General features: G+C 38.0%; 2 protein-coding genes across 3 annotated transcripts; both read right to left on the bottom strand.

Moving 5' to 3' along the window:
- On the bottom strand, window positions 1-9,224 carry vamp1b (vesicle associated membrane protein 1b). The gene is made up of 5 exons (XM_017473546.3): window positions 7,255-9,224; window positions 6,037-6,184; window positions 5,098-5,256; window positions 2,812-2,863; window positions 1-2,246 (listed from the first exon to the last, which is right to left on the bottom strand). Coding segments are annotated over exons 1-5 (378 nt in total). The 5' UTR covers window positions 7,257-9,224; the 3' UTR covers window positions 1-2,229.
- Window positions 9,225-9,443: 219 nt separating this feature from the next.
- Window positions 9,444-24,283, bottom strand: pip5k1ab (phosphatidylinositol-4-phosphate 5-kinase, type I, alpha, b). 2 transcript variants are annotated; one of them, XM_047156684.2, is made up of 17 exons: window positions 24,168-24,228; window positions 21,138-21,179; window positions 19,745-19,773; window positions 18,163-18,243; window positions 17,762-17,892; window positions 17,212-17,329; window positions 16,944-17,096; window positions 16,522-16,821; window positions 16,059-16,285; window positions 15,093-15,176; window positions 14,750-14,798; window positions 14,549-14,630; window positions 14,236-14,403; window positions 14,027-14,135; window positions 13,832-13,894; window positions 13,652-13,739; window positions 9,444-13,159 (listed from the first exon to the last, which is right to left on the bottom strand). In XM_047156684.2, exons 1-17 carry the CDS (start codon window positions 24,217-24,219, stop codon window positions 13,157-13,159), a joined length of 1,779 nt encoding a protein of 592 aa, XP_047012640.1. In that variant the 5' UTR covers window positions 24,220-24,228; the 3' UTR covers window positions 9,444-13,156. The 2 variants fall into 2 exon arrangements, with proteins under 2 accessions (XP_047012640.1, XP_017328997.1); XM_017473508.3 differs by lacking the exon at window positions 21,138-21,179 and having other exon boundaries at window positions 24,168-24,283.
- Between the last annotated feature and the right edge of the window lie 694 nt (window positions 24,284-24,977).

Raw genomic sequence — 24,977 nt, 5'->3', positions numbered from 1 at the left:
TTTTCCGTTTGTAGTGCAATAAATTCTATTGGAAGCGTAGCGGTGGTGATGTTGAAGTCATGTGACATTGGTTTAGCTCGTTTATTGCGTATATAACTTTAGCTTTTTACTTCTGGCGATTGTTATTAGGCTTCAAAGTTCATACAAGTTGTGTACATTTGTGAAGATTATCTTGATGAACAACATATGTATTATTATGTATGTATGTTATCATAGAGCTTATTTGCAAAAATACACCAAACCTGCAGCACTGCATTAGCACTGAAAAAATGTGTTGTCTGTGTGCTTTTCTTACTATATTACCTCTCCAGCAGTTTTCAGACTAATGGTATTCTTAGTCCATGACCTAGTGAACGAGTATCAGGATGTATTTATTGATAAAGACTTCAAAACACTTCTGTAAGTCACTCTGGATAAGGGTGTCTGCCAAGTTCCATAAATGTAAACGTAAGGTAAGATTTGTGACAGTAGTTACAATGGTTATAATAAACTTATCTTTACATAAGTAAAAAACAAAAAACAAAAATTATCTTAGCTGTGATAACTGCTGCACATGCTTTCATCATATCAAGTCATTTTTTGCACTGCTGTTTCTGATGTCACTCATTTTTCAGTCCATCAATTCAGCCCATCCCAGAGTAAATACAGTAGTTTGGTTTATGGTCATTTTATTTCACTCACAGCTGCTCAGTTCCTCTCAAAAGATCCCTCACCCAGTGTGCAAAATCACAACCCTTAAAGCAAATATGTCACTAAACCTTGGTTTCTTTATCAATTTTCTTTTCACATAAAAAAAAAAACTAGCACACTGTGGTTTTTAAATTTCTTTATTGGCATCAGCAAAAGTGTTAGAGCAAACAGGCATGCTTCTGAATTCTTCTCTGGGTTCTCTACATGGTCATAAGTGATTTGATTTTCTATTCGGTCAGTGTTAAAGCTTTCATAAATGGCATTTACATTTAGCAATGTGCCATACAAACTCTTTGAATTCACCTGCAAAATGGAAACAGAAAGCTCTTGCAATTTTACTGCATAGAAAAATAATAACATTTATGTATATGAAGGACATTCGATTGAAAATAGCACACTACATGGCAAGTCCAATAGTTGTTGTTTTCTTCCTCATCACATTTTCTCAGAAATGTAGCAGGTCATTGTATGTTTGGCAGGCTCACAGATGTTATGTTTTGTACACTGAAGCAACATGTTTTCATGTTTTTTTTGTTTTTTGGGGGGGCTGTACATTACACGGTAGAACTTGAGGAACTTAAGGAAATGAAGAGTCTTACAATGTATCCAATCTTCCATGCAAGTCATTAGACACAAATTAATTACTAGTGTAATGTAATTGTTAGTGTGTGTGTGTGTGTGTGTGTGCGCATGTGTGTGTGTGTACACATGATTTTCCCAAACCAATATTTAAACAATCTTCCCCAACTTTTCTCCCTCACATCCCTGTTCACCTCTCCAGTTTTATTTCAGTTTATTTTAATCTGCCTCCTTATTCGCTATACAGCAAACAAATGAATGGGATGTTTCTAATTATAGCTACATATCTGAAAAAGAGTTTTGATCATCAATGCTTGCAATGACAATTACACATTACAATAAAAGTAGGTTAAATTTCTTCTCATGTATCTCACTGACACTAATAAATGCAAGCAGATGGGGTGCTAAAGGTTGTGACAGTAGGAAACATGTGTTGTATATGCTGAGATCAGTTTACTAATTCCCAAAAGCTTTAGAAAGTCAGCTGAGGATGCTAGAAGTAGAAAGAGGATTGTGGCCTCCCTGTCTTAAATTTGTCACTCATTTTATGCACTTTCACTTACACTCCCTATCACACCTTTGCAACAGAGGCTCATAGCATCCCACCCTTTATCAGACTAATCTCACAAACACTCATGGTCCGTGTCCCTCTCTGTGTGTGTGTGTGTGTGTGTGTGTGTGTGTGTGTGTGTGTGTGTGTGTGTGTGTGTGTGTGTGTAAGATGTCAGAGATTCTAAGGCAGGGAGCTAGAGGAAATCATAAACAGCATAGTAATTAATGGGAGAACAGGAAGCTTGTGAATCTGATGACTACTGTCACATTAAGAAGTCGCAGATGGCTGGAATGAGAAGACTTGATAGTAAAAAGAGAGAGGGGACAGGAAAAGGCATGGAGTTATGAGTGGGCTTTTCATTATGCTTAGTTGTTCTTCTGCCTCTTTTCTCTGTCAGCTGGGTGAGCTCATGAGAAGAAATACACTGTAGAGGAAAGAGGAAAAGAGGAAAAGAGGAAGATAAAGTCTGTGAATTACAGACATTCACACATTGAAAATGCCACAGATTCATATAGCAGCACGGCTTCCTTTCTGCGTAGCTGTGTGCTTAATGGACCGTATGCTCCTCCTACTGAATGATCAGGCATAACTGCACAAAATGTAGTAATTAATTATTGAGCTTGTGCTGAGAAGGTCTGCTCTGGACATTTATCATGTACACCACTGAGTCACAACAAGAAAACCAGATTTTTTAAAAAGAATTTAAAATGACATTGTAGCTATATATCTAAAGGCTACTTAATTACAAAAAGATTGAATTTATTTCTTAGAATAAATAGCAGTGCCCACAAGAGAAATCCTTGCAAATAATGAAATAATGTAGAATTATTTGCATGCATATATATATATATATATATATATATATATATATATATATATATATATATATATATATATATAAAGATAGATAGATAGATAGATAGATAGATATTTAATTGTACTTAAGTGTTGTAGAATGTTATTAAATGTATAAATATAGTGGAACTCACAGAAGATTATTCCGACCACTATGACTCCAATAATACCCATCATAATCATCATCTAAAGGAAGGTGAAAGAAACAGAGAAACAAAAGTATGTCAAATGTTAAGGGTTCAATGACAATTACAGTATCATACATACAGTATACTGTACTTTTCTATTTACCATGTGGATGTAAACTGTTTCTAACTATTTTTTTTCTCCAATATTATACAATCAAAAAGAAAGAAAGGAGATTAAAACCCTAATGAAGGACACAGCTGTTCGCTTGCTTTCTGCTCTCTCTCTCTCTCTCTCTCTCTCTCCCCCTTCAATTGAATACACTGTCTCTTACTTACATTGTCCATTAATAGGCACATAGAGCACCAGAGAAAGAGACATGTGGTGCTGGATGTTTAGGCTCTCTGTTTGAAATAACAGTTAATTGCAGAAGAACATTTCATAATGTGATGCATCCTTCTCCATCGTATGTATTAATATAACGGCTGCAGGAAGCAAGCAACACACATTCAGAGAGAATTCAAGGCTGTCTCCTGAACCACATAATGTGTACTGTCTAACATAAAATAAATATTAATGACGGCAATGGTGTGCTGAATATTTAGTATGTAGGATTCGATTTGGGACTCTGAGAATTTAATTACATTTAACTGATGATGATTTAATTAAATCATCATCAGTATTATAAAATCTTTATTAGAATAAAATATATACAGTATATAAAATACATATAATGTGAATGTCACATTTACTAAATACTAGCTGAAAGAGTAAAACCTCTCAGTTGCTTTCCTTTAATTCTAAATTGTGCTGCTGTGTACGTTAAAAAAAAGTCAGTTTAGAGAATTAACTGTGGTCAGTACTTTTGTGTGTATTTTATTAATGGATGTGTGTTCTCTGTTTATTTTATTATCTAATCTGTGTATGCTCCCCAGCCTTCCAAAGTCAAATAGTGGTAGCATGCTAGCTAAATCACAGAGTAATAAATATACACACTGAGTCCCTAGCTAGCTATGATAAGTTACTGTATCTAGCTAACTGATTTAACAACTGGATAATGATAAATTGGTGGACTATTATTCATTAGCTTCCCACCAAATTATAGAACAAATATATCTATTTTCCTCTTATAGTGTCATATTGAGCCAGACTCCCGTTTTTTGGGTTTTGCTTGTTTTTTTTGTTTTTTTTTTTACTCTCTCATCTTTAGATCACGTAGTCAGACTTCTCTTGTGTCTGATGACGTTTGGTGTATCTGAGGTGGCATTTTGATGTACGAGTATAAATTTCCCACCAGATCTGGCCCAATTCCCCTGACTGTAAATTAGTATTACAGGTCGGTCAGGATGACTCACTGCAGCCCAGGAACATTATTTTATGAAGTATTTCTTTGTCCCCTGACTGAATAATCCTGTCTTATTATTCTTACCAAAATATCCTACAAACTATAGGTTTGAAGCCAGAATATATCAATCACTAGGTAAAGCTTGGGCCCAAAACTCACCACTCAAAAATGTTTCATGAAGACAGATATCCTGACATTAAGGAGTGAGCAAAACATCTGAGGACTGCCTCAGAGAATGATGAAGCAAAGTCAAATAGCAACAGATAATGTTTCTAATTCATGCTGGCAATGTTGCACTTTTGGAGTAGTTGATGGAAAGAACAAAACTGTGCACTTATAAAAATAATTCATTGGTCGAACAAATTGTAAATGTAAATGTTCATTTAACAGGAATAAAAACAGGTTATAAAGTAGACTTAACATACTCTTCCAATGCTAATAACCAATTTTATATCCTGAAAAAACTTAAATTATACATAATTAAATTCTCAGAATTGCGGTTAGTGTATATCTTAGGTAATGGTTTCATTAAACATGCCTGATGGTATCTACACCAACTGCTGTCATTTCCCTGGGGCTTAAATTTGCTCTCATTAACTAATTATCAGTACACACACTGTGCAGTACTTGGCTCCTGAGATTAGAATAAGTAGAGGGAGCATGAGTAAGAGGTTTTCTCGCTTTTCTTTCTTTTCCTTAGACAAACTCTCTCTCTCTCTTCATATCTGGTGCTCTCAATGTGTTATTTTACACTCTTTCCCTTATATGTTCTCTCTCATGGTTATTCATCAGTGTGTACATATGAAGATTAACTGGGATCGGTGTACACCATTTATTCACTTGGTTTCATCCAATTCATGTGATTAAATATAAGCCATTCATTTTAATGAATGTGTTTCCAGTTTTGAACCCGTTTCAAATGGCACTGTCTGCTGTTAGTCTTTCTCACCTTACAGTTCTTCCACCAGTACTTGTTCTTCAGCTTGGCAGCACAGCTCTCAAACTGAGACGCTCCAGCCTGCAATGCATCAGCCCTGTCGTCCAGCTCCGACAGTTTCTGGTCCCGCTCCAAGACTTTATCCACATTCACACGCATAATATCAACAACCTTCACAGAAAAGCAGACCAGGTCATTATTAAGGATTTTAATTATCATTAATGATGCACTGCATTTAGTTTGATAGAAAATAACAATAGTTGGTGATTACTGGTGACTGTTCTATTGCAGTAATTAGTTCACTGTAAAATCAAGATCAGCTAGGTCTGTGACTTTAATAAACTGAGCCATAACGTTTTGCCAATGAATAAGACCAAAGCAGGGACAAGTTTCCAACTTTACAATGTGAACCATAAAAGCTGAAGGTGAATTGCAAGCTCCTGTCTCTCAACATGCATAAACATCAGATATATCAATGTAATATGAGACTGGCTGTTAAAAAAGAAAAATAAATCAGAAGAATACCAAAACACAGCATCATGTCACCTCAGTACCTAGTTAGGGTAAAGTGCTTAGGTTAGGGATTAATTGAATTCGTGTAGACTCTAAACACACAAGCATAAATAAAAACCTGCTGCTGTGAAAACATACACCAGCCTCAGCTCAGAGAATTCACTAGAAGGCATAAACTACTTGTGAGGGCAGGAGCTGAAAGTCCAGTTATAATTTGTTAAAATGCCAACTAAAAGCTTGTGGAGCTCTTTGGCAAAGATATATGGATAGATGAGATGATATATGTATATATTACATTTACAAAATAATATAAACTAAAGACTCTTCTTTAATATAAAAATTAATAATAATAATTAGTTGACTATTGATAACCCAGGCTTAAGTATAACGTATTCACTCCTCAACTTTCCTCCCTTCTTCGTCCTGAGACATGCTCACCTCTTCCACCTGCGCCTGTGTCTGCTGTAGTCGACGATTGCTGCTGGTGTTGGGAGGAGGAGTAGGGCCTGTGCCTGGTGCTCCTTCTGCCCCAGGAGCGCCAGGAGCCCCGGGAGCTCCTGCAGGAGCTGCAGCATCTGGAGCTGACCTGAACATGAAGCCATAAGCGGATTAATATACATCATGTGTGCGTGGCTATAGGAGTGTCAAACTCCAGGCCTGGAGGGCTGCAGCCCTGAAGAAATTTGTGTTTTCGTATTTAACACACCAGATTCATCCCATAAAGCCCTTGCTAATTCGCTTATGAGTGTGTTAAATGAGGTAGAAGTCTGCAGTGCTGTAGCCCTCCAGGACTGAACAAGTCTGGCTTGTTTCAGAGTATTAAAAATGTTGTCCTATTTCTAAAGCTACGTTTTACTGGACACTGGATGACTATGAATAATGAGGACACCAAAGCACAGTCACCAGTCACGCACAAAGTCCGTTACTGCACTGATCTCATTCGGAAGTGCGCATTTTCTCATTTCACATGGCAGGAAAGGCCTGTCTTGTGTTACACACACACACACACACATATATATATATATATATATATATATATATATATATATATATATATATATATATATATATATATATATATATATACACACACACACACACACACAGTGTGTATGTAACATAAGTAAAATTCAGGGGGGTTTTATTAGCAGAGCATCACAAATTTATTTATTTATTTTTTAAAACTAATTGATAAACATTATTTTGGTACATGTTTGTTTTCCATAAGTAAGATAGCTCAACTGCTTACAAATTATGTTAATGAATGTTTTGTGCTATAGCAGCAGTATAATATGTTCAGTGGACCTGAGCATCTCCCGCAAGTTAATAAATGCATAACACTCCATCCTGTTTATTCTTCTTGTATATTGAATGTATATGTTTGCACGGAACAAAAAGGAGTGGCTCTTAATTTCATTGTACATATGTATAGTGACAATAAAAGGCATTCATTCATTCATTTGGAAAAAGGAAGTAACCTGGGTAAAAATAACGAGTTCTAAAGTTACAGCAAAACACACAGTACCGTGTGCGCGTAAGAATGTCTTTTTAAAATAAAAATAAATAAATAAATAAATAAAAAATAAAATAAAATAAAATAAAAAAAAACACAGAGGAGCTCTGTTTGCAACAGCCGAAGTCCGCATTGGTACTCACATGCTCTCTGCAGCACTTTCGCCTTGGTAAAGACGAGGAGGAAGAGGAGGCAGAGATGAAGGGGGAAGGGTTTGAAGTCAACGAGATACCAGCAAAGTGGAGACAAGGATGTCAGGAGAATCCTTAGAAGTCCCTAGAATTGTACGATGAGCACTGTGGTTAGCTTTGATGGGACGGTGCGCAGTGCTGGGGGGAGTGTTGGGAGCGGAGCTGAGGGAAGAGGAGAGGAGAGCTCACTGCTGCAGCGAGAGCATCAGCCCGAGTGGCGCATTACGAGAAACTATAATTCACCCAGAACCGAGTGTCAGCCACGTCCTGCCAGCACACACACACACAAAAGAAAAATGCTGCATAAAAACAAACAAACATACGAGTCTCTGCTGTCAGCTTCTGAGATTTGGGTCGGCAATGTCGGCTGTCTTCTTCTTCTTCTCTCTGGATGCGTGTGTGTGTGTGTCTGAGGCTTTTGGACTAGCGCAGGACTTTCCTCTCAGTACTGCAATGATGCGTCGCCCCCCCCCCCCCCCCCCCCCTCCTCTCTTTCTCTCTCTCTCTCTGCGCTAACACGCCTGGGACGCACAGAGTGTTGAGTTTGCTGTTTTGCCCTGTCTAGAACGGTCTCCCTTCCTTCTCATCCTCCTGCTGCTGCTTGTAAAGCACTGTTCTCGAAGCTGTTCTCACCATATCCCATACTGCACCTGCGGGAAACACTTCGTTTTACACATCCATTCTTGAAACATTGACGCAGCCTAGTTGAAGTTTCACACGGCTGTTTCAGCTACTGGCGTCATTTCATTATTGAATTGCATTATGCAGGGCAGAAGCTTCCATCGAGAAAACAGAGCCTGTCTCCCCCTGCAGGGTTCACACTGCTGCACTAAAGACAAATCACTCAAATTTGAAGGCACCCTGAAATTATGAGTCTCTGAACTAGCCTGCACACTGCACACAGAGGTAGGCTTTAATCATTCTGACAATAAAACAATTGCTCTAATAGGTGAAATTGTTTGCTAGGAAAATACAGTCCTCTCTGAAACACTTAGAACAGCAGGGTCAATTCAGTTGTTATTGATGTAGACTGCAGACATTTGGGTTTGAGATCAAGAGATGAATATGAAAATAAAGGTTAAAATTTCAGCTTTTATTTCCTGGTATTTATATGTGGATGTGTTAAACGACATAGAACATAGCACATTTCGTATCAGACTGTGACTGACAGTTGTTTCTTGTCACCCAGCTGTTTCCTGTTAGATTGATTGTTTAAAACAATAAATAGCTCTGAACAACTACTCTTGGTTTTAGCCTTCAGTTTCACCTGTAAAGACTGCATTTGTTTGTTAAAAATTATAAACCAACAGCTGTCTATGGGAGAAAAGCAAGCCATTTCGAAGCTGAGAAAAGAGGGAAAATCAATCAGAAGCATTGCACAAACATTGGGAATAGGCAATACAACAATTTAGAAAGTCCTGAAAAGAAAGAAACCACTGATATACTGAACAACAGACACCGAATGGGTTTGTCAAGGACAACAGCAGCAGCAGATGACAAACATTGTGAGAGATGTGAAGAAAAACTCAAAAACAACAATTATCTCCATAGGGCAGGGGTGAAGGTATCACAGTCCACCTTTCAAAGACGACAAGAGCAGAAATATAGAGGACATACCACAAGATGCAAACCACTCATCAGCAAGATTTGGAAAGCCAGAATGGAATTCACAAAGAAATACAGAGAGGAGTCACAAAAGTTCTGGAACCAACATTAACCTCTATCAAAGTGATGGAAAGGCCAAAATGTGGAGAAAGAAAAGATCTGCTCATGATCCAAAACATACAAGTTCACCTGTGAAAGATGGAACAGGCTCACTAATCTTTATTGATGATGTAACTGATGTCATACAAATGACCTAAAACATTCAGATTTCCACACAAGTCCTCAAAAGAAGATCAAGAGAACCAAGTGAGACAAAAATATTATATTTATTATATATAGTACACTTATTTATTGAGGAACATGATCCAATATTACATATCTTAGAGTGGCAAAGGTATGTGAACCTTTCCGTTCAGTATCTAGTGTGCCCCCTTGTGCAGCAATAACTGCAACTACACATTTCCAGTAACTGTTATAGAGAGATATACAGAGATCTATACATGCCTCTGAAGAAAAAACAGGAAACTAAACCACCAAAAAGTTGAAAAATTTATTAGCCTATTTCAAATCTAAATGACAATATGAAAAAACAAAACCCACCACCAGATTAAATTGGCAGGAAAGGCAGGTGATTAACATGATGGGGAGATAGGCAGGGCGGGTTTGTGTGCTGCTTATATACAGTACATGTACACATTATACACAAGCTGAGTAAAAATATAGGCAATCATTCAACTCCTGAAACCACCAGACATTCATGTTTTTACAAAAAGTGTGTAATATATATAATATCTTAAAACACAACAAATACAGTGTACAACGTCAGACTTTCTGTTGCTTTACAGCATTCAAACAATTGTCTATTTTACAAAGAATATTAGGTTTCATACAATCATACAAGGTACAAAAATGGTTTCCTAATAAATATAGTTACAACAACATAAGCTGGCAGAAATGTAATATTGCAATAGTTCATATGGTAGTGTCTTTGTTGCCAGCATATTACCCTGTGTGAATTGTGCAAGACTGATGTGTCTGTTGTGCATTAGTCAGTTTCACCACAAGTCTGTAGCAGTAAAATTAAAATACTGCAAAAAAAGACTTCTAGACAAGAGCATTAGCTGACTACTCACTCATCATTCAGTTAACACAAATTTGAACCACACAGACATAAAGGAGTCTACAGGCATCTGTTACATGACTATGTAACCCTGCCTTGATCAGGGCACTGGAGTTACACGCGCATCAAGAAACGCAAGCAAAACAAGAACTTGAAAATTTTACTCACACACACACACACACACACACACACACACACACACACACACACACACACACACACACACACACACACACATATATATACGCAAGCTGATTGGTTGGTTGAAACTTTGAGTACATACACATAAGGCATTACACTGCACAGTGAAACAATGCAGTTAAAGATATAAAACCATGACAGCATAAAGTGCAGGAACCTTCAACCAATGTAGTACATTTTGCACTTGCTTTGTCAACAGGATAAGGCATGCTCTCTTTAACTGTCATGTTACTCTAATTAGAACACTGGTTAATCATGGTTACAAAGATTTCAGCTAGTTTATTTAAAAAAAAAAAAAAAAAAAAAAAAAACCTAAAGACAAGTGACACTAGCAATTGTAGAAGAAATTGTTAGGGTCATTAAGGCCAAACATGCCAATTGTGTCCACTTTTGAAAATCCTGTTTAAATCTTGAAGCTCTGTTTAGATTGTATCCCTCCTACACACAAACAGTATTTACAAATAGTATTTGGCAATATCAAGTATTCTCTGAGTTTGGTGCACAGTTGACACACTCCATTTATCACTCCATACGACACCCTTGAATACATTTACTGTATTCAGTTAGGATCGTTTCTGGATATCCAGCACCCTGGTGGCCAAAACTGTAACAATGTCCAAGCAATTCTGAAGACGATTAAATGTTCACGTTTTATTCAACTCCGAGATAGAGCTTGCTCAAGAAATATTCATTGAGGATAACTTTAAAGGCTTTTCATGTAACAAAACAGCCTTAAAAAACAAAATTGGCTAGCTTACTATTTTAGGATGAGCCTGGCTTGTCTACATGCAAGATGCATGATGTGAATCCCGTTAATTTAGATGGGAGTTTAATAGGCATGGAAAAGAAAGATGAAATTAACAAGGAGAGCGTGAAGGTAACCTGTCAGGTAGATGCTCAAAACAGCAGCAGTGTCATGTGATGCAAATTGTGCCATTACCAACTTAGTGTATTTGAAAGAACAGGATGAAGCAGCAATTTGGCCACAGTAAATTTCCCCTTCATCATTTTTGAAGAGTACACCAATTACTAAAGAGAACACCAAGTGTGTTCAAGTGACCAAACCAGTACAGCACCTATATCGATAAGAAAAGTTAAAGTCCCACACTGTTAACGCACATTCAAACATACTCATGCACCTTCAGCCACTTAGTATCTTATGAACTTCAGAAAAATTCCAGAACAGGTGGTAACACATTCCACTCATTCAGAATACCTAAAAAAAAAACAACAACAAACAAACAAACAAAAAAACAACCCCTACCTGGTGCATGGACACAGCCTTTAGTTTGAGCGGAACACCATATATATATTAGCATATATATATATACCCACCATGTCCGGGTTACAAGATTTTGTCTATGATCAATTTAATAAAAAAATATTTAAAAAACCTTCCTTCACACATTTTGTGCAGAATAATGCTCAAACAACAACAATGTATAACTGGATAATTTGTGTGTGTGTGTTAGAAAAAAAATTGTGTAGGTGTTTCTGGAAAAAGGTTTATGTTACAATATAATGCAGGGAGAAATAAAGCAAAGCACAATAAGTTGCACAGAGTTGAAATTTTAAAATGAGATAAATAAATGAAACAAAAATTACTATAATGATTACTGTCACACTGAAATGACCACTTGCATAAGTAATGTACCGAATGTAGGTAATTTCCGTATCCAGCAGAAATGAGCAGGCTCTTATAAGAGTGCACAGTTAGTGAAGCAGACATAAGGCATGCCAAGAAAGTATAACAAATAAACATGTTAATCTGTTAGTTTAGAATACATATTGCTTCATAAAAGCATATTAGTCTTTATAATAGGTATGCAAACACACAAAAGTGAATAATATTTACATAACTATTTACAGATTATAGTACAAATCAATGGATTGAAGGCCATTGGCATTAAAAACAAGCAAGCCTGCCTATCCACTAATGAATCTACACTACTGATTGGTCCATTTAAAAGAATAGAAACACTCAAGATTGACAAAAAAAAAAAAAAGCTTAGAAGATTTTCAAATGCATACACAAATTAGGACAGCCAAAGAGTAGAATAAGAAAAAGTCAATAGAAAATAACAGTGATTGGCACCAAAACACAGATTAAGACACTAGCAGAACAGAGAAGCACAAGAAGAATATTTGCTTCTTCATTTTTGAGAGGGGGAAAAACTACACAGGTAACTGATTTTTGAACAGTCATATACCAGGTAGATCGCAGTAATAACAGTTTAGAGATCACCCCATTCACAGTAGGGCTTGAGTGACTAATTACTGAACAGGAGCACACATTTTGATTTGCTCCAGCATCCTTTTCTTCAGCGATGAGGTCTTTAAGCAGGACTGAAGATGCATCATTCTGAAATAACCCTACAGGTTAAACGGCAAATAACATATCTCTTCTACACATTACTGCAAAAGCAGATCATCTTCATAATTATGGGAATAAAGTAAAAAGCCCACCGGAGTATTTAACTAATACTGTGACATAAAAAGAGCATTAACACCCAGTATGAAATACCAATATAATTTGTTTGCAGTTTGCAAAAATAGAGCAAAATCAGAACAGAATTGATAGAATAAATAATCACCAGTCTTCTTTCTCAGTACATGTATGTAGGAGCAACACTGTGTTTCAAGGGAAAGACCAAAGTCTATGTGTTTCTTAACAACGTGCAGTGCGAGACCGGAGGTGACTTTTCCAGGGAAGGAATTGTGTACTCAACAGGTGGAGTTATAGCAGCATACCAGTGTTGGAGAAAGAGAAGAGTCTATCGCTCACGTTCTCCTTCCCATACCCACTGGGGTGTCCCTCCAAAGGTTTGGAAATCCTTCCTCTCCTTCTCACAGGGAGAGACGGCTTATCATTCAGTTGATCCAAGGCTCTCGTCTCCCTCTTTTTCTGCATCACGTTTTCTGGCAGTCTTACTGTAAACCAGACAAAAGGTGCAGTTTATAAGTATGTATTCTCTCAAAAAGCCTTTCAAATACTGCTTTAGCAGTATATTGGCCCTAATTTGCCACCCAGTTTTATGTGCTTCAGACCAGTGACCACAGTAATCAAATAAGTCACAGTTGTGCAAAGGTTCAACATTGCTTCTCAGGAACAATTTCTCTACCATTTGTCTGTTTTCTGTAGCTTATTCTTAAATGGAGTGCACAACCTGTAGTGCAAACTGTTTGGCATCCTGAGGTTATTTTGCACCTGGCACGATAATAAATTGTTATTTAGAAAAACATTTGCATTGCTAAGAGCTATGTAAATCATTTTCATGTTCGGTATCACATCTAGTCAAACACATTAACATTTAGTCTCATCTAATCTAGACTCGTCTCACTGCAACATTTAACAACTTTACCGCATGCAGAGGTTTTGATGGAAAGGCATCAACAATGGTCAGCAGTTAGCATTAGACTTACAAAACAAATGTTGGTCTCTGGGATGATGTCTTTGAGAGAAATGGCATCTTCATTACTCATCTGCTCGTCTCCAACTGCATCACCCAAACTAAAAGAAAGAGGTAGGGGAAGCAGTGAGCCTTTCAATGATCATGCAATGAAGCATAGAGTCATATTAACAAAGCATGTGTTCAGCTATACCTGAGAAAAGTGTTGCCATCAGGTTCTGTGCTTGCAGATTTGTGCACCTCCACTCCTACTGACCTATACCAAAAAAAAAAAAACAACACAATATAAACCATGAACAAAAAAAAAATTCTGAAAGCTTGACATTTTGAAAGTGTGACATTAAATAAAAATGTGTTAAGATACTGAACCAAGTCAATGTGGTAATACCTCATTGGGGGCACTGAGGGATTAGGCATATCAGTTACTTCAAATTCACTCGAGGTTCCAGCCTGGGAAGGCATGCTCCGGAGAAGGTCAGGTCTGCCCGACTGCACACCTAGAAAATAATTAAACAGATGAATAAAAACAATTGTCTCTCAAACCTAGGTTTGAAAAGATACTGGATTTCTTCGGTCACACAATTTCTCCTTTCTCACCAATTTCAACGTCTGGGTCACTGTGAGTAAAGTGGGAACGATAGACGAGTTGAGCATTAAGAAGCATGTGGCTGCTGGACTGGGCACTCGGGAAAGCAGTGCCCATGGGCAGCCTCCGAGCCACACTCTGACAACCCGAACGGCTCTTTTTCGATGGCGATGACCTCACTGGGGACAGAAAGTGAGAAAGAGAGCACCAAAACATAAGCACATACAGCACACATTTTCCAACAAATAGAGCACATTACAAAAGATCCATGTCTTAAGAGAATGACGATAAGTGACAGTGAATGAAGATAATATTGAGACCTACTTGTTTTCCTAAATACTGTGTTGCACATAAAGCGCTGGAATCGCTCTGCATAGAAGCCTGGCCGGTGAACAGACACAGTGTCCTGGAAAAAAGGAAAAATGTAGGGTAGAATAACCACAGGGCCATGGCATTTTCAAATAGCATGATGTTAAAATCTTGAATCAAACTGATCCAAGGATAGATTACACTTAATAATCTTACCCCATCATGAACCAGTGCTTTCCAGGAATGTTCTAACTTCTTGATGAATCTACAAAGCCACATTTCCAAGAACATGGCAAGTCATGTTAAAGAAACACACGCAATACAAATGTAAACACTTTGTATGTTTAATATGTAATTATCATCTTTAGACATGGTACCAAAACTACAAGCATCGCTTGCCACATCACAGCAGCCATGTTTCTTTTGAAACCTCTCTGCTCACTCGTCTAGTAAAGTAATGGGATTATCATTAGCTTAATAATGTTTTGAAATTGTTTTACTGAATAGCCTAGAAAACCTATTACCTCACAACTCCAGTAAGCATGGGGTGTTGAGTTACCTGTACGACTGCAGAATGTCAATAATGCCAATGTAAACCAGCAGCCGCTCTCCTTTACTGTTCCGAGCTGGGATACCTCCCCACCTAAACAAACAAACAGATAGAAAAGTAAGACATTGTTTTACAAAGTCGAGCAGGTGTAGATTAATGATATACACATTAACAAGCCCACCAGGCAAGTAAAAGCTCCAATGTGCTGCCCAGTTTCAAGTTTTGATTGCCCAGAAGCCCCACTGACTAGGAGAAAATGTGGCAGCTAGCATAAAGTTTATTAAAAAAAAATAATAATAATTTTTTTTAAAAACTAGCTAGTTTAGTGTATCGATACAGACCAACAGTCTAATAAAAAGAACCACTGGGAACTTAAATCTGCAGGAGATCAGAGCTACCCAATACAGAGAATAAAACTACTGATCATTTCCCGTGTGTGAAACCCCATCATGGGTATCGACCGAGTATCGATTTCTAATTAAATTAAAGCCTTAACTGTATCACAAATGAAATCTCATAGTATCATACTGATCAGGATTCCTGCTGGTTTATTCTCTCACTCATACACAATGTGCATTCTGAATGCACATTCACAATATGATATTTTGCACACATTATTATTTCCTACATTTCACTGTGGACTTAATGCAACTTCATACAAATTAGCAGCAGCTGCATAGTATTGACCAAACAAGTTTTGGAAGCAAAGATGCTGTTGTCAACTAGATTTCCTCTGCCACAATCACAATTGTTTTTTAAAGAGACAGATCAAATACATTTGCTTCTGGAAGACAGTTTCCCAAACTGCCAGTGCTCTTGGGTGAATTAAATGCAAGCTTTCAGACAGAGAAATGTGGTCGGAACGAACAGGGAAAAGAAAATGCAAACGCCAGCTGGACACAATTAATTTTATATATAATTTGAGTGAGTGAGAAAGGCCAAGAGATGTCTATGGTTAAGAAATGGGTGACTGACTGGTCCTCGCTGTCCACTGTGCCCTTCCCGCGTGCCTCTCCCTGGATAGACTCCATAGCTGTACTGTACAGGGCTTTTTGGACCTGAGGTCTCTTCTGGTCAGGTGTGACTGCCCCCTCCACCGGCCTGCAGCTTTCCCCTGCACCGAGACGCTCACGGCTCGCCTGATCCACATTGTGGATTCCAACCAACAAACTGTAGTCCATGATCTTAAAGCTCTGCAACAGCTAAAATACACAAACCATCAACCAAGTCAACACCACCACTCAATGTAAACAGACATGTTAAAAAATGATCATAACAGACTGCAGGCAATTATTCTAGTGAAGCTGGCAGGTATTTGCTAGCACACAACTACTAGCTAATGACAGCAGTCTATGGTCTGTGCAAACAAACACACAGTGAAGAGCATACACTGCAATTACAGTGATCATACTGCTGATACACGTGAGCACACACTCACCAGGCAGTCTCGATGGATGGTCTTACTGAGAGCATTGTAGTTGTCTGGCTCTAGTTGGATTCCCTCAGGCATGTCCTGGACGAAGTCAAGGTCTTTGTGAGTGGGCACAGTTTTTTCCCTCTCTTTGGGAGAGGCACGACGCTTATAAGTGGAGCCTTTTAAGTCATATTTGAGGTGCATTGGTACAGAGCGTGGCAGAAGGTTGTTCATCACCACAATGCGTATGTTCTTCCCTGCTGCCTGCACACAGTACAGTCCATAGAACTTGGGCAGCAACGTCCGTTTGTTTTGGTTCAGGTTCTAGCACAACAGAGAAAGAAGGAACAAAACCAAATCCCATAAGACAACATAAGCTAATAATAAAACACAGCCCTGGGGCTCTGCTCTATTCCACACATGTGCATTCACATAAAATTACATACCATGAAGTATCCTGGCAGTAGCTTTTGCAGGAACTCAGCTTCTTTGTGCTGGACTGTTTTAATAATAAACTCGTCATCGCTGGAGACGTAAAAGATCGAGCCACTCGCACCAGGATTCGACAGTTCGATCAGTGGATCATTACACAGAGAGTACTGCAGAAACAGAAAAACAAAACATATCTACAAGTCATGAACCAGGAATAATATTCAGCAGGCCAACAATTATGAACAATTTTGTGCGTGCAAGCGTGTAGGGGTTTTAGCTGACCAGGTAGTCATCGGGTCGAATGCCAAAGAGTTCTCTGAAGTAACGAAAGGCAATGGGTGCATAAGTCTTAAACCGGAAGTCACCATGGTGATGTGCAGGAGTCAGATTGCTGCCCTCACTGAGCAAGAAAAAAATAAAATAAATGAATAAATAAATAAATACAAAAATAAAAAAAGAGAGCGAGATGAAAGATGGCATAAATGGCACACAATACTTCACTACAAACAAACAAAATATTAAAAGCACACCGCTTTTCAGAAGAGAAACCAAGTGACTTTCCCTGAACATCCTAGAATTAACAAAATGTAATATAACAGAGGGATGCTAGTAAAGGATACTGTTTTTAAACGCAAGGTGAATATGAATATGACTAGCTGTACCCAGCTAAAGAACTATTTAACAACAGAAAAATAGCATATATATATGCACTTAACTACCTATTACTAAATAAATTAATGGCAGTGTTAAAGTGGCTATGGACACCCAGAAACAAGATGCAGGCAATACACTTCAACCCCCACAATCAGCACAAAGAGGAGAAAGCTCATACCTAGGAAAGAAAATGCTTTCTACTACATAGAAGTCCTGCATAAGAACATCTCTTTCAGCTTTCTGGCTCAGGCTTCCCACAGTGTGGGTAATACCAAGCTGAATGGCTCCTTTCAGGGCAGAAGAGGTTGTCTGGTGGGAGAAATGTTGTGAAATTAGTCGAAAAAGCAAGCAATGGTCTCTCAAACAGTTCCCAGGCACGTTTAGTACCAGACTCTCTTAAGCAACAGCTAGAAATCTAGTTTGCAAGACTAACCCTTACCGCACTAAGCTGGTAGCTACAGTGCTGAAAGACTTGCTATGGTGAGTAGTGACAAACATTTAATAAACAACTCTTTTTATTTAATCAACTGTGTTCCATGATAGACTCCTTCTGGTTTGGCCTTTCTAACTTTAACTGACCTTTTTGTAAGTGGTCTCTCCAGTGGGGTCAATCCCTCGATGACCAATAGTCTTCTTCATACTCTGAGACGACCCTGGGCCCTGGACAGTGTGAGACAGACAGACAGAAAAGAGAGAAAGAAAATGAATGAGAAACATAAATGCATGTGTCCGGTCTATCAGGGGAGACACTTCCATCACCCTTGAATTTTCTTAAAGCTGGTCCTCTCTAATTTGTGCTTCTCATGGAGGAAACTGTTACCTACAATACATTTCTAGTGGTCATAAACCACACTTTCTACTTGTACTCTCACCATTCCTAGAAAAGTTTTTGTATCAGTGATGATGAAAAAGTGTCCTATATATAGCTAACTAATCACATCCACATTTGTCAAAAAGTCATGTTCTAACACTAACCCCTATCAGGTCAGACAAATCTGGGAACATATGTTTTCAGTCTGATTTCTTCTGTTTTTGTGTGTGTGTTATCTATCTATATATCTCTATTTTATTTTTTTTTTTATATATATATATATATATATCATACTAAATTAGTTTTAGATCTTCAGACAAAATTCAATGAAAATAAATAAATAGATCGATCGATAGATACAAGCCACCATTTACTCCTACGCTTTGGATCATTGTCTTGCAGCATAATCCAGTTGCACTGGAGTTTCAACATACAGACTGAAGACTGGACATTCTTTAGGATTTTCAAGTAGAGAGCAGAATTCATGTTTCTCTCAATTACTGTAAGTTGCCCAGGCCCTGAAGCAGCAAACCACCCCCACACCATCACACTGCAACCACCATGCTTGACCATAGGTGTGATATTTTTTTGGAATTGTGCATTTGGTTTACACCAGATCTAACGGGATCCCGGTTTTCATTTGGAGATAATGGCCCTCACTGTGGTTCTTTGGAGTCCCAGAGCCTTTGAACTAGCTTTGTAACCCTTCCCAGACTGACGTATTTCAATCACCTTCTTCCTCATCATTTCTGGAATTTCTTTTAATTTTGGCATAGTGTGTTACTGGGTAAGAGCTTTTAACCAACTTCATGCTGTTGGAAAAAGTTTTATTTAAGTGTTGATTTGATTGACCAGGGCTGAACCCCATTGTAAATTCAGTTTCACAGATTTGGGCAATTAGTAACTACAGGGGCAAATACATTTTCACACAGGCCAAGTTGGTATTGGATAACTTTTTTTGCTTCAATAAATAACATGATCATGTAAAAAATGTATTTTGTGTTTACTCAGATTGGCTTTGTTTTAATTTCTGAAACAATTTAGCATGAGATACACAAAAACGGAAGAAATCAGGATGAATCAAATACTTTTTCACAGCACTGTGCGAGTGAATAGTGAATAGAGCATGAAGAGCTGTAAAAGAGAACTGCATTTCAAAGCAAATCAATGACAACCCCCCCCAAAAAAATTCCTGATCATATTATAATATTTTCTACCAGTCATAAACCGTTCTTGAATAGTCTTCAATATCAGCACAGACAATAAAAAAATACATTTCAAACCATGACAAAATTGATTTTTGGTTTATAGCCTAGAAATAAATAAAAAATTTAATTGTCTAACACTCACCTCTGGTGAAGCAGTTTTTCGACTGGACCCTTTAAAGAAGACAAAAAGATTTATAAAAGGATTTGTAAAGAAAGCTGCTTTTGAGAAACACTGGATACATTTATCATGCTTCCTGGCATACCTTTCACAGTCCCACCTGATATCAAGTATCTGTGCAGTTACACAAATTACACATGCAACTACAATGTGACTACTGTGAGGTAGTCACATTGAGGATACAGATGCATCTCAGGAGTACATGTTATATGAAATGTACATCACTTTTAGCATTTACTCCCCCAAGGAAACAAGTGTCTACTTTCAGATATCGCTCAGATCATTTTTGTTTTATTTTTGTCTGACTGTATCAGGATGTGTGCTCATTAGCTGCATTCATTACTTAGGATTTAGGATGTGTGGAAAACCAACTTCTCTGATGGGACCAAACCATCAACAAATGTTCAATTTATTTCCTATAAGGAGGTTGCCAACACTGATACCACAGAAAAGTGCTTAGGACAGACATAAACTGAACATTTGTCTTTCTTAAAGGTGAAATTTAGCCACCAAATTTAGTCAAGCCAGACTTTAACATGTTAGAACAAATATTGCTCAGTAATTATGAAATGACGCTTTTAAAAAGTGACCCGAGATGGTTAAATCACACAACAGAACGTTTAAGGAATGGTTAGCAGACTCACTTGCTCACCACAACATCACATTAGAAAAGACAAATAGTACAATCATTACTGAAATATTACAATATACACACACAATACAGCACACATATTTATAGAAATTTTTGTCAATATTAGTGAAGCGCACTACGTGCAAGTCCATAATGTGCACAGAAATTTTATGATCAATTTATGGTCATGTACATGTAGTACATTTTGGAATGCACATAGGTGACTTTGTGCATGCTAGGCTGTGTTGTAAAATTAATGTGAGAAAACCCTATCAAACGGTAAACAGCAAGTCTAAAGAGCATGTAAAGCAATACCCATTTAGCGCTATTTACACCTTACACACAAAGCACCCACAACACTACATGGTGGCTTAATGGAATAACTACACTTTACATTACACATAAAAACCGCATACAATCTGTCCCAACACCCATAACTGTAACTTGTTGGCTGCTTAGATGGGCTCATAAGTAATGTTTGTGGCGATTTGCTATAATTAATTTGGGCAGAACAAAATGTAAATCACACAAAGCACTCCTTGTGTAATGAGAGCCAGTCCTGCAAAGATCATCTAATCTTAACTGAAAAGAAATGTTTGTATAGAAAATTATTCCACCCTCATAACTCAAGCGTGACTTTCAATGATGAATTTTTTTTTAGACCTTTTTATCCATTTCATTTCAAACACAAAAACAAATGCTGGCACAGCACAACCATGCATGTACTTCTCTGAGAGGCCAGCATCCTCCAGAAGGGAGTCCTCAAGTCTGTTGGGGTAAGACACCACTTAAGAACGGATAAGACCAACTAATTCATAAACTTCTTCTAATGCATGATGATAACCAGGGCTTTCGCTGCCACTCCAAATATAAGATGGGTTCAGAAGTCTCGTTTTCTGCTACCGACTGAACTGACTCTGTAAGGGAGTTGATTGAGGCACCATTACAGCGGGCAAGCATACCAGGACATTTTTAAGTTTTGGGTCAAACAGGCCACTGACCACTAAAGAACTTCCAGCTCTGTCATCAACTGCATAAACCTAAAAAACATCCAGGGAAACCATACAAGTCAGCTTTAAGAACATCTTGTGTATTATCAAGCAGAAAAATTACACTGTTAAGCAGCTTACCAGCCAGATGAAACCAACAGACTAGTATGGGTCAACAATTTGAGTTCTCATAAGTAAGGCTGGGTGATGTATGGATATAATAGCATCTGATATTCTGGTAAATGATTACACGATACACAATCATTACAAATTAAATGCCAATGAATGGAAGCTGTTGATTTGATGTATTTTTAGTGTAATGTAATCTTTGTAGGATTTAAATAAGTATCAAACAAGGTTTAACTTTTTTTGTTTACTACTGTTTTGCAGACAGTTTGTTAGCCAAATTTTATACTGCAATACATGTTGTGGGTCGTAGAAATGTGAAATATCGTGATATATTTCTTTCATATCACCCAGCCATACTTATAAGGGGAAAAAATAATGAGACATTTGTCACAATTATTTTTTCATTTTACTTACTGTCTTTTGGAATATGTTTTAAAAAAGTGCATCCTATATTAAATACAGCAAGAGAACAGACAACTGCAGCCTCCGCCTTTGGTGGTTTGCTTTGTTTTGTTTTTTTTAAACTAGTGAATTAAGTTCAGATTTCTGAATTGTACTCGTAATTTCACACACCAGAATGGTCTATTGCAGAGGTTCTCAACCTTTTGTAACAAAGAGTAACTGTGTAACTGTGAGTGCTTGCTGGACAGTACTGACGACATTTGGAAAGTCGCTAAGGTTCGTTCAAAAAGTCACTAGATTTGTCGTTAAGCACCTTTTTTTTGCAAAAAAAGGGGGGGGGGGGGTCTGAAAAGCCACTAAGTTAGCAACACTGGTCTGCACTGACTGCTAGATAAAAGGCAGTCTAAGCTCCGCCTCTCCCCAGCAAAAAGAAAATACAGAGGGAGAGGGAACACAGGGTTTTTCATTTATGCACAATCTATTTGAAAATCAATAAAATACACAGAGTACCCAAATAATGCCCTGTCTGTTTGTTTTTTTCCTTTAACCCCCCCCCCCCCCCCCCCCCGGGAGAACCACAGAGCCAGTGGGTGTGGTTTAGGCATGAAATCCTATAAATACAAGTAGCAGCAATTACTCCACAAATCTCTGAACAAGCGTGCCACAAAAAGGAAGTGACATATGACAGAAGGCTCTGCTGATGGTGGACAGCATCAGAGTCGCCACATTTGGTCAACAGAAGAAAATGTTATAGGTTTGTGGACTATGCCTGTTGGACAGTCCTATTGGCCCAACATCACAGATGGTCCAAGACTAATTAGTTAGTACTAAAAGTTGTTGTTGTTTTTTTGAATAACAAAGGAACACCGACTACTACTGAAGATTAAATCTTTCCCACGATAGGGCAAGTTGAGTAATTCAAACAGAATCTATTATAACACTTACTTCAAAACTATACTGATTTAAACAGAACATAAACGCAGCATAAGGACACATACTGCTTCAGGACACTGACATCATATACCTAACCTACAATATACCATAACAGACCCAGTACTGACTCAAATCCTGTTTTAGGGAGAATTTTCCCCTTAATATTTACACTTTATTCATTTTTTTTCAGCACCACCAGCTACACTAGACAACACCTTGCCTAAGCTGAATCAGACACAAACAAGTAATCATGAATAGGTGGAGTCATAAAACTGGAAATACAGAAACGACAAAGTGATCATGCTGGAGTCAGGCACGCAAATATTTGCATGAAAAGGGGGACTTTAAACAGTTGTTTAAGGCTGAAAGATTGTGATGTAAAGAAACACGATTCAAGTACCAAAAGTATTTGGATATTAAGTGCTGTTTGAGGTTGGACACCGAACACTGGGACATAATGGACAGCTACAACACAGCCACAACAAAGCTAGCTTACCATGGAGACACAATAGACTTGTGTATAGTCCATTTGAAGATGAAAAAACAGTAAAGGCCTTTACTTTTTTATCTAATATATAAGATTTGGGGGGAAAATGCTTTTTATTTTATTTTTTCAAAACCCGTCTGAGATAAAAGGTGTCTAAGTGAATATGTTTGGGATCACGCTGTTTAGCTAACCAGCTAGCCTAGCACTGATTACCTTAACTCGCTAGCAAGCAACACAGTCGAACACGGTTGAGAAATGTGCTGCCTACCAGCTTCACTTTCTCCCACAATATCTAGGTTGGTGGCGAGAAGAGAAGTGAAGACGAGAAAGAAAACCGCGACATTTTCCTGCTGCAGTTATCTACAGCTTTGCAACTTGTATACAACAAAACCTCTTCGCTAACGTAGCACTCCTGGGTTAGATATCAGCACAGCTAGTTCAAGCTCACAATCAAACGGCTCCGTCCCCAATATAACGTGTTATAGTTAGCTACTTAACTGACTGTATCACTTATAACACAGACATAATTAATATACGCTGCATTTGCGTGTACATATTCACTGAGGTCTGGGGAAATTAACTCGCTAGCAAGGTTCAGTTATCCTAGTGTGAGCATTTCACTCAGGACTTCCAAACACAAACACTCCAAGCTTTCAGATGTTATTCTAAACGGGCTAATCTTATACAAAGATAATTCCTGAAATAAATTTTACATTTAAAAAAAAAAATAGCAAAACACTATCTCTTCGAGAGTATCTACAGTCGAGAACACAATTTTCTCCGGTATAACAAGACGTTTAATGAGAATTTAGCTACCTGGGGGGGCAGTGAAGCCCGGATCTGCGGAACCGGCGGTCGCCATTTTCATTTGACTCGAGCAGCAGCCTCCAATTGCGCTTGAGGATCTCGCGCGCGCCCCTGTCGATGACGCCACTGTGAGTGGGCGGGGTCACTTGTTTAGGCCACACCCTGCTGCTGAAAGATAACGCTTTCTAATCCATTGAGTAGGAGTGATGTTTAGACATGGGTTAGACATTTATACACTGCACAGCCAGAAGCAGGTGGTGGGAGAGTTATGGGGATCTGTTTGGAAAGAAATGATCATCATCAAGCCAAAAATAGGATGTACTAAAGACTTAATATGGAAACACCCAAAAGGAAACTCTGACCACTGCCCAGTAACTGAATTCATGGTTTATTTCTATGCAGTAAATACTCAGAGGAAAAAGCCGAGTCATACAGCAGTGTAGTGAAAAGAAAACAGCTCAAATTCAAAAGTACAATTATCCACAGCAGATTATCCATGATAGAAGGTGCATAGCCAGTTAAACGTTTCAGCCAAATTGCCATGAAGAACCCTTTTCAAACTAACACACACAGATGCAATAGTCTCAGTTTATCAAAGGAATAGTTTTTTTTCTCTAATATTTATCTGCTGTAGTTATAGCATATGTGCAATACTGCAATGTTTTTGGGAGGTAGGAGGAAACTAGAGAACTCCAGATGAAACCTACATTTACAAGGGGAGAACATACGAGATTCAGTACGGACGATAACCCAAGCTCAGAATCAAACCATGACTCCAGAGCTGAGGTGGCAACACTACCATATCGCACAATATAATTC

This window comes from Ictalurus punctatus, chromosome 1, assembly GCF_001660625.3.
Source record: "Ictalurus punctatus breed USDA103 chromosome 1, Coco_2.0, whole genome shotgun sequence".
Taxonomy (NCBI): Eukaryota; Metazoa; Chordata; class Actinopteri; order Siluriformes; family Ictaluridae; genus Ictalurus; species Ictalurus punctatus.
Note: the sequence above shows the minus strand (reverse complement) of the source record. Positions and strands in the feature narration are given on the sequence as shown.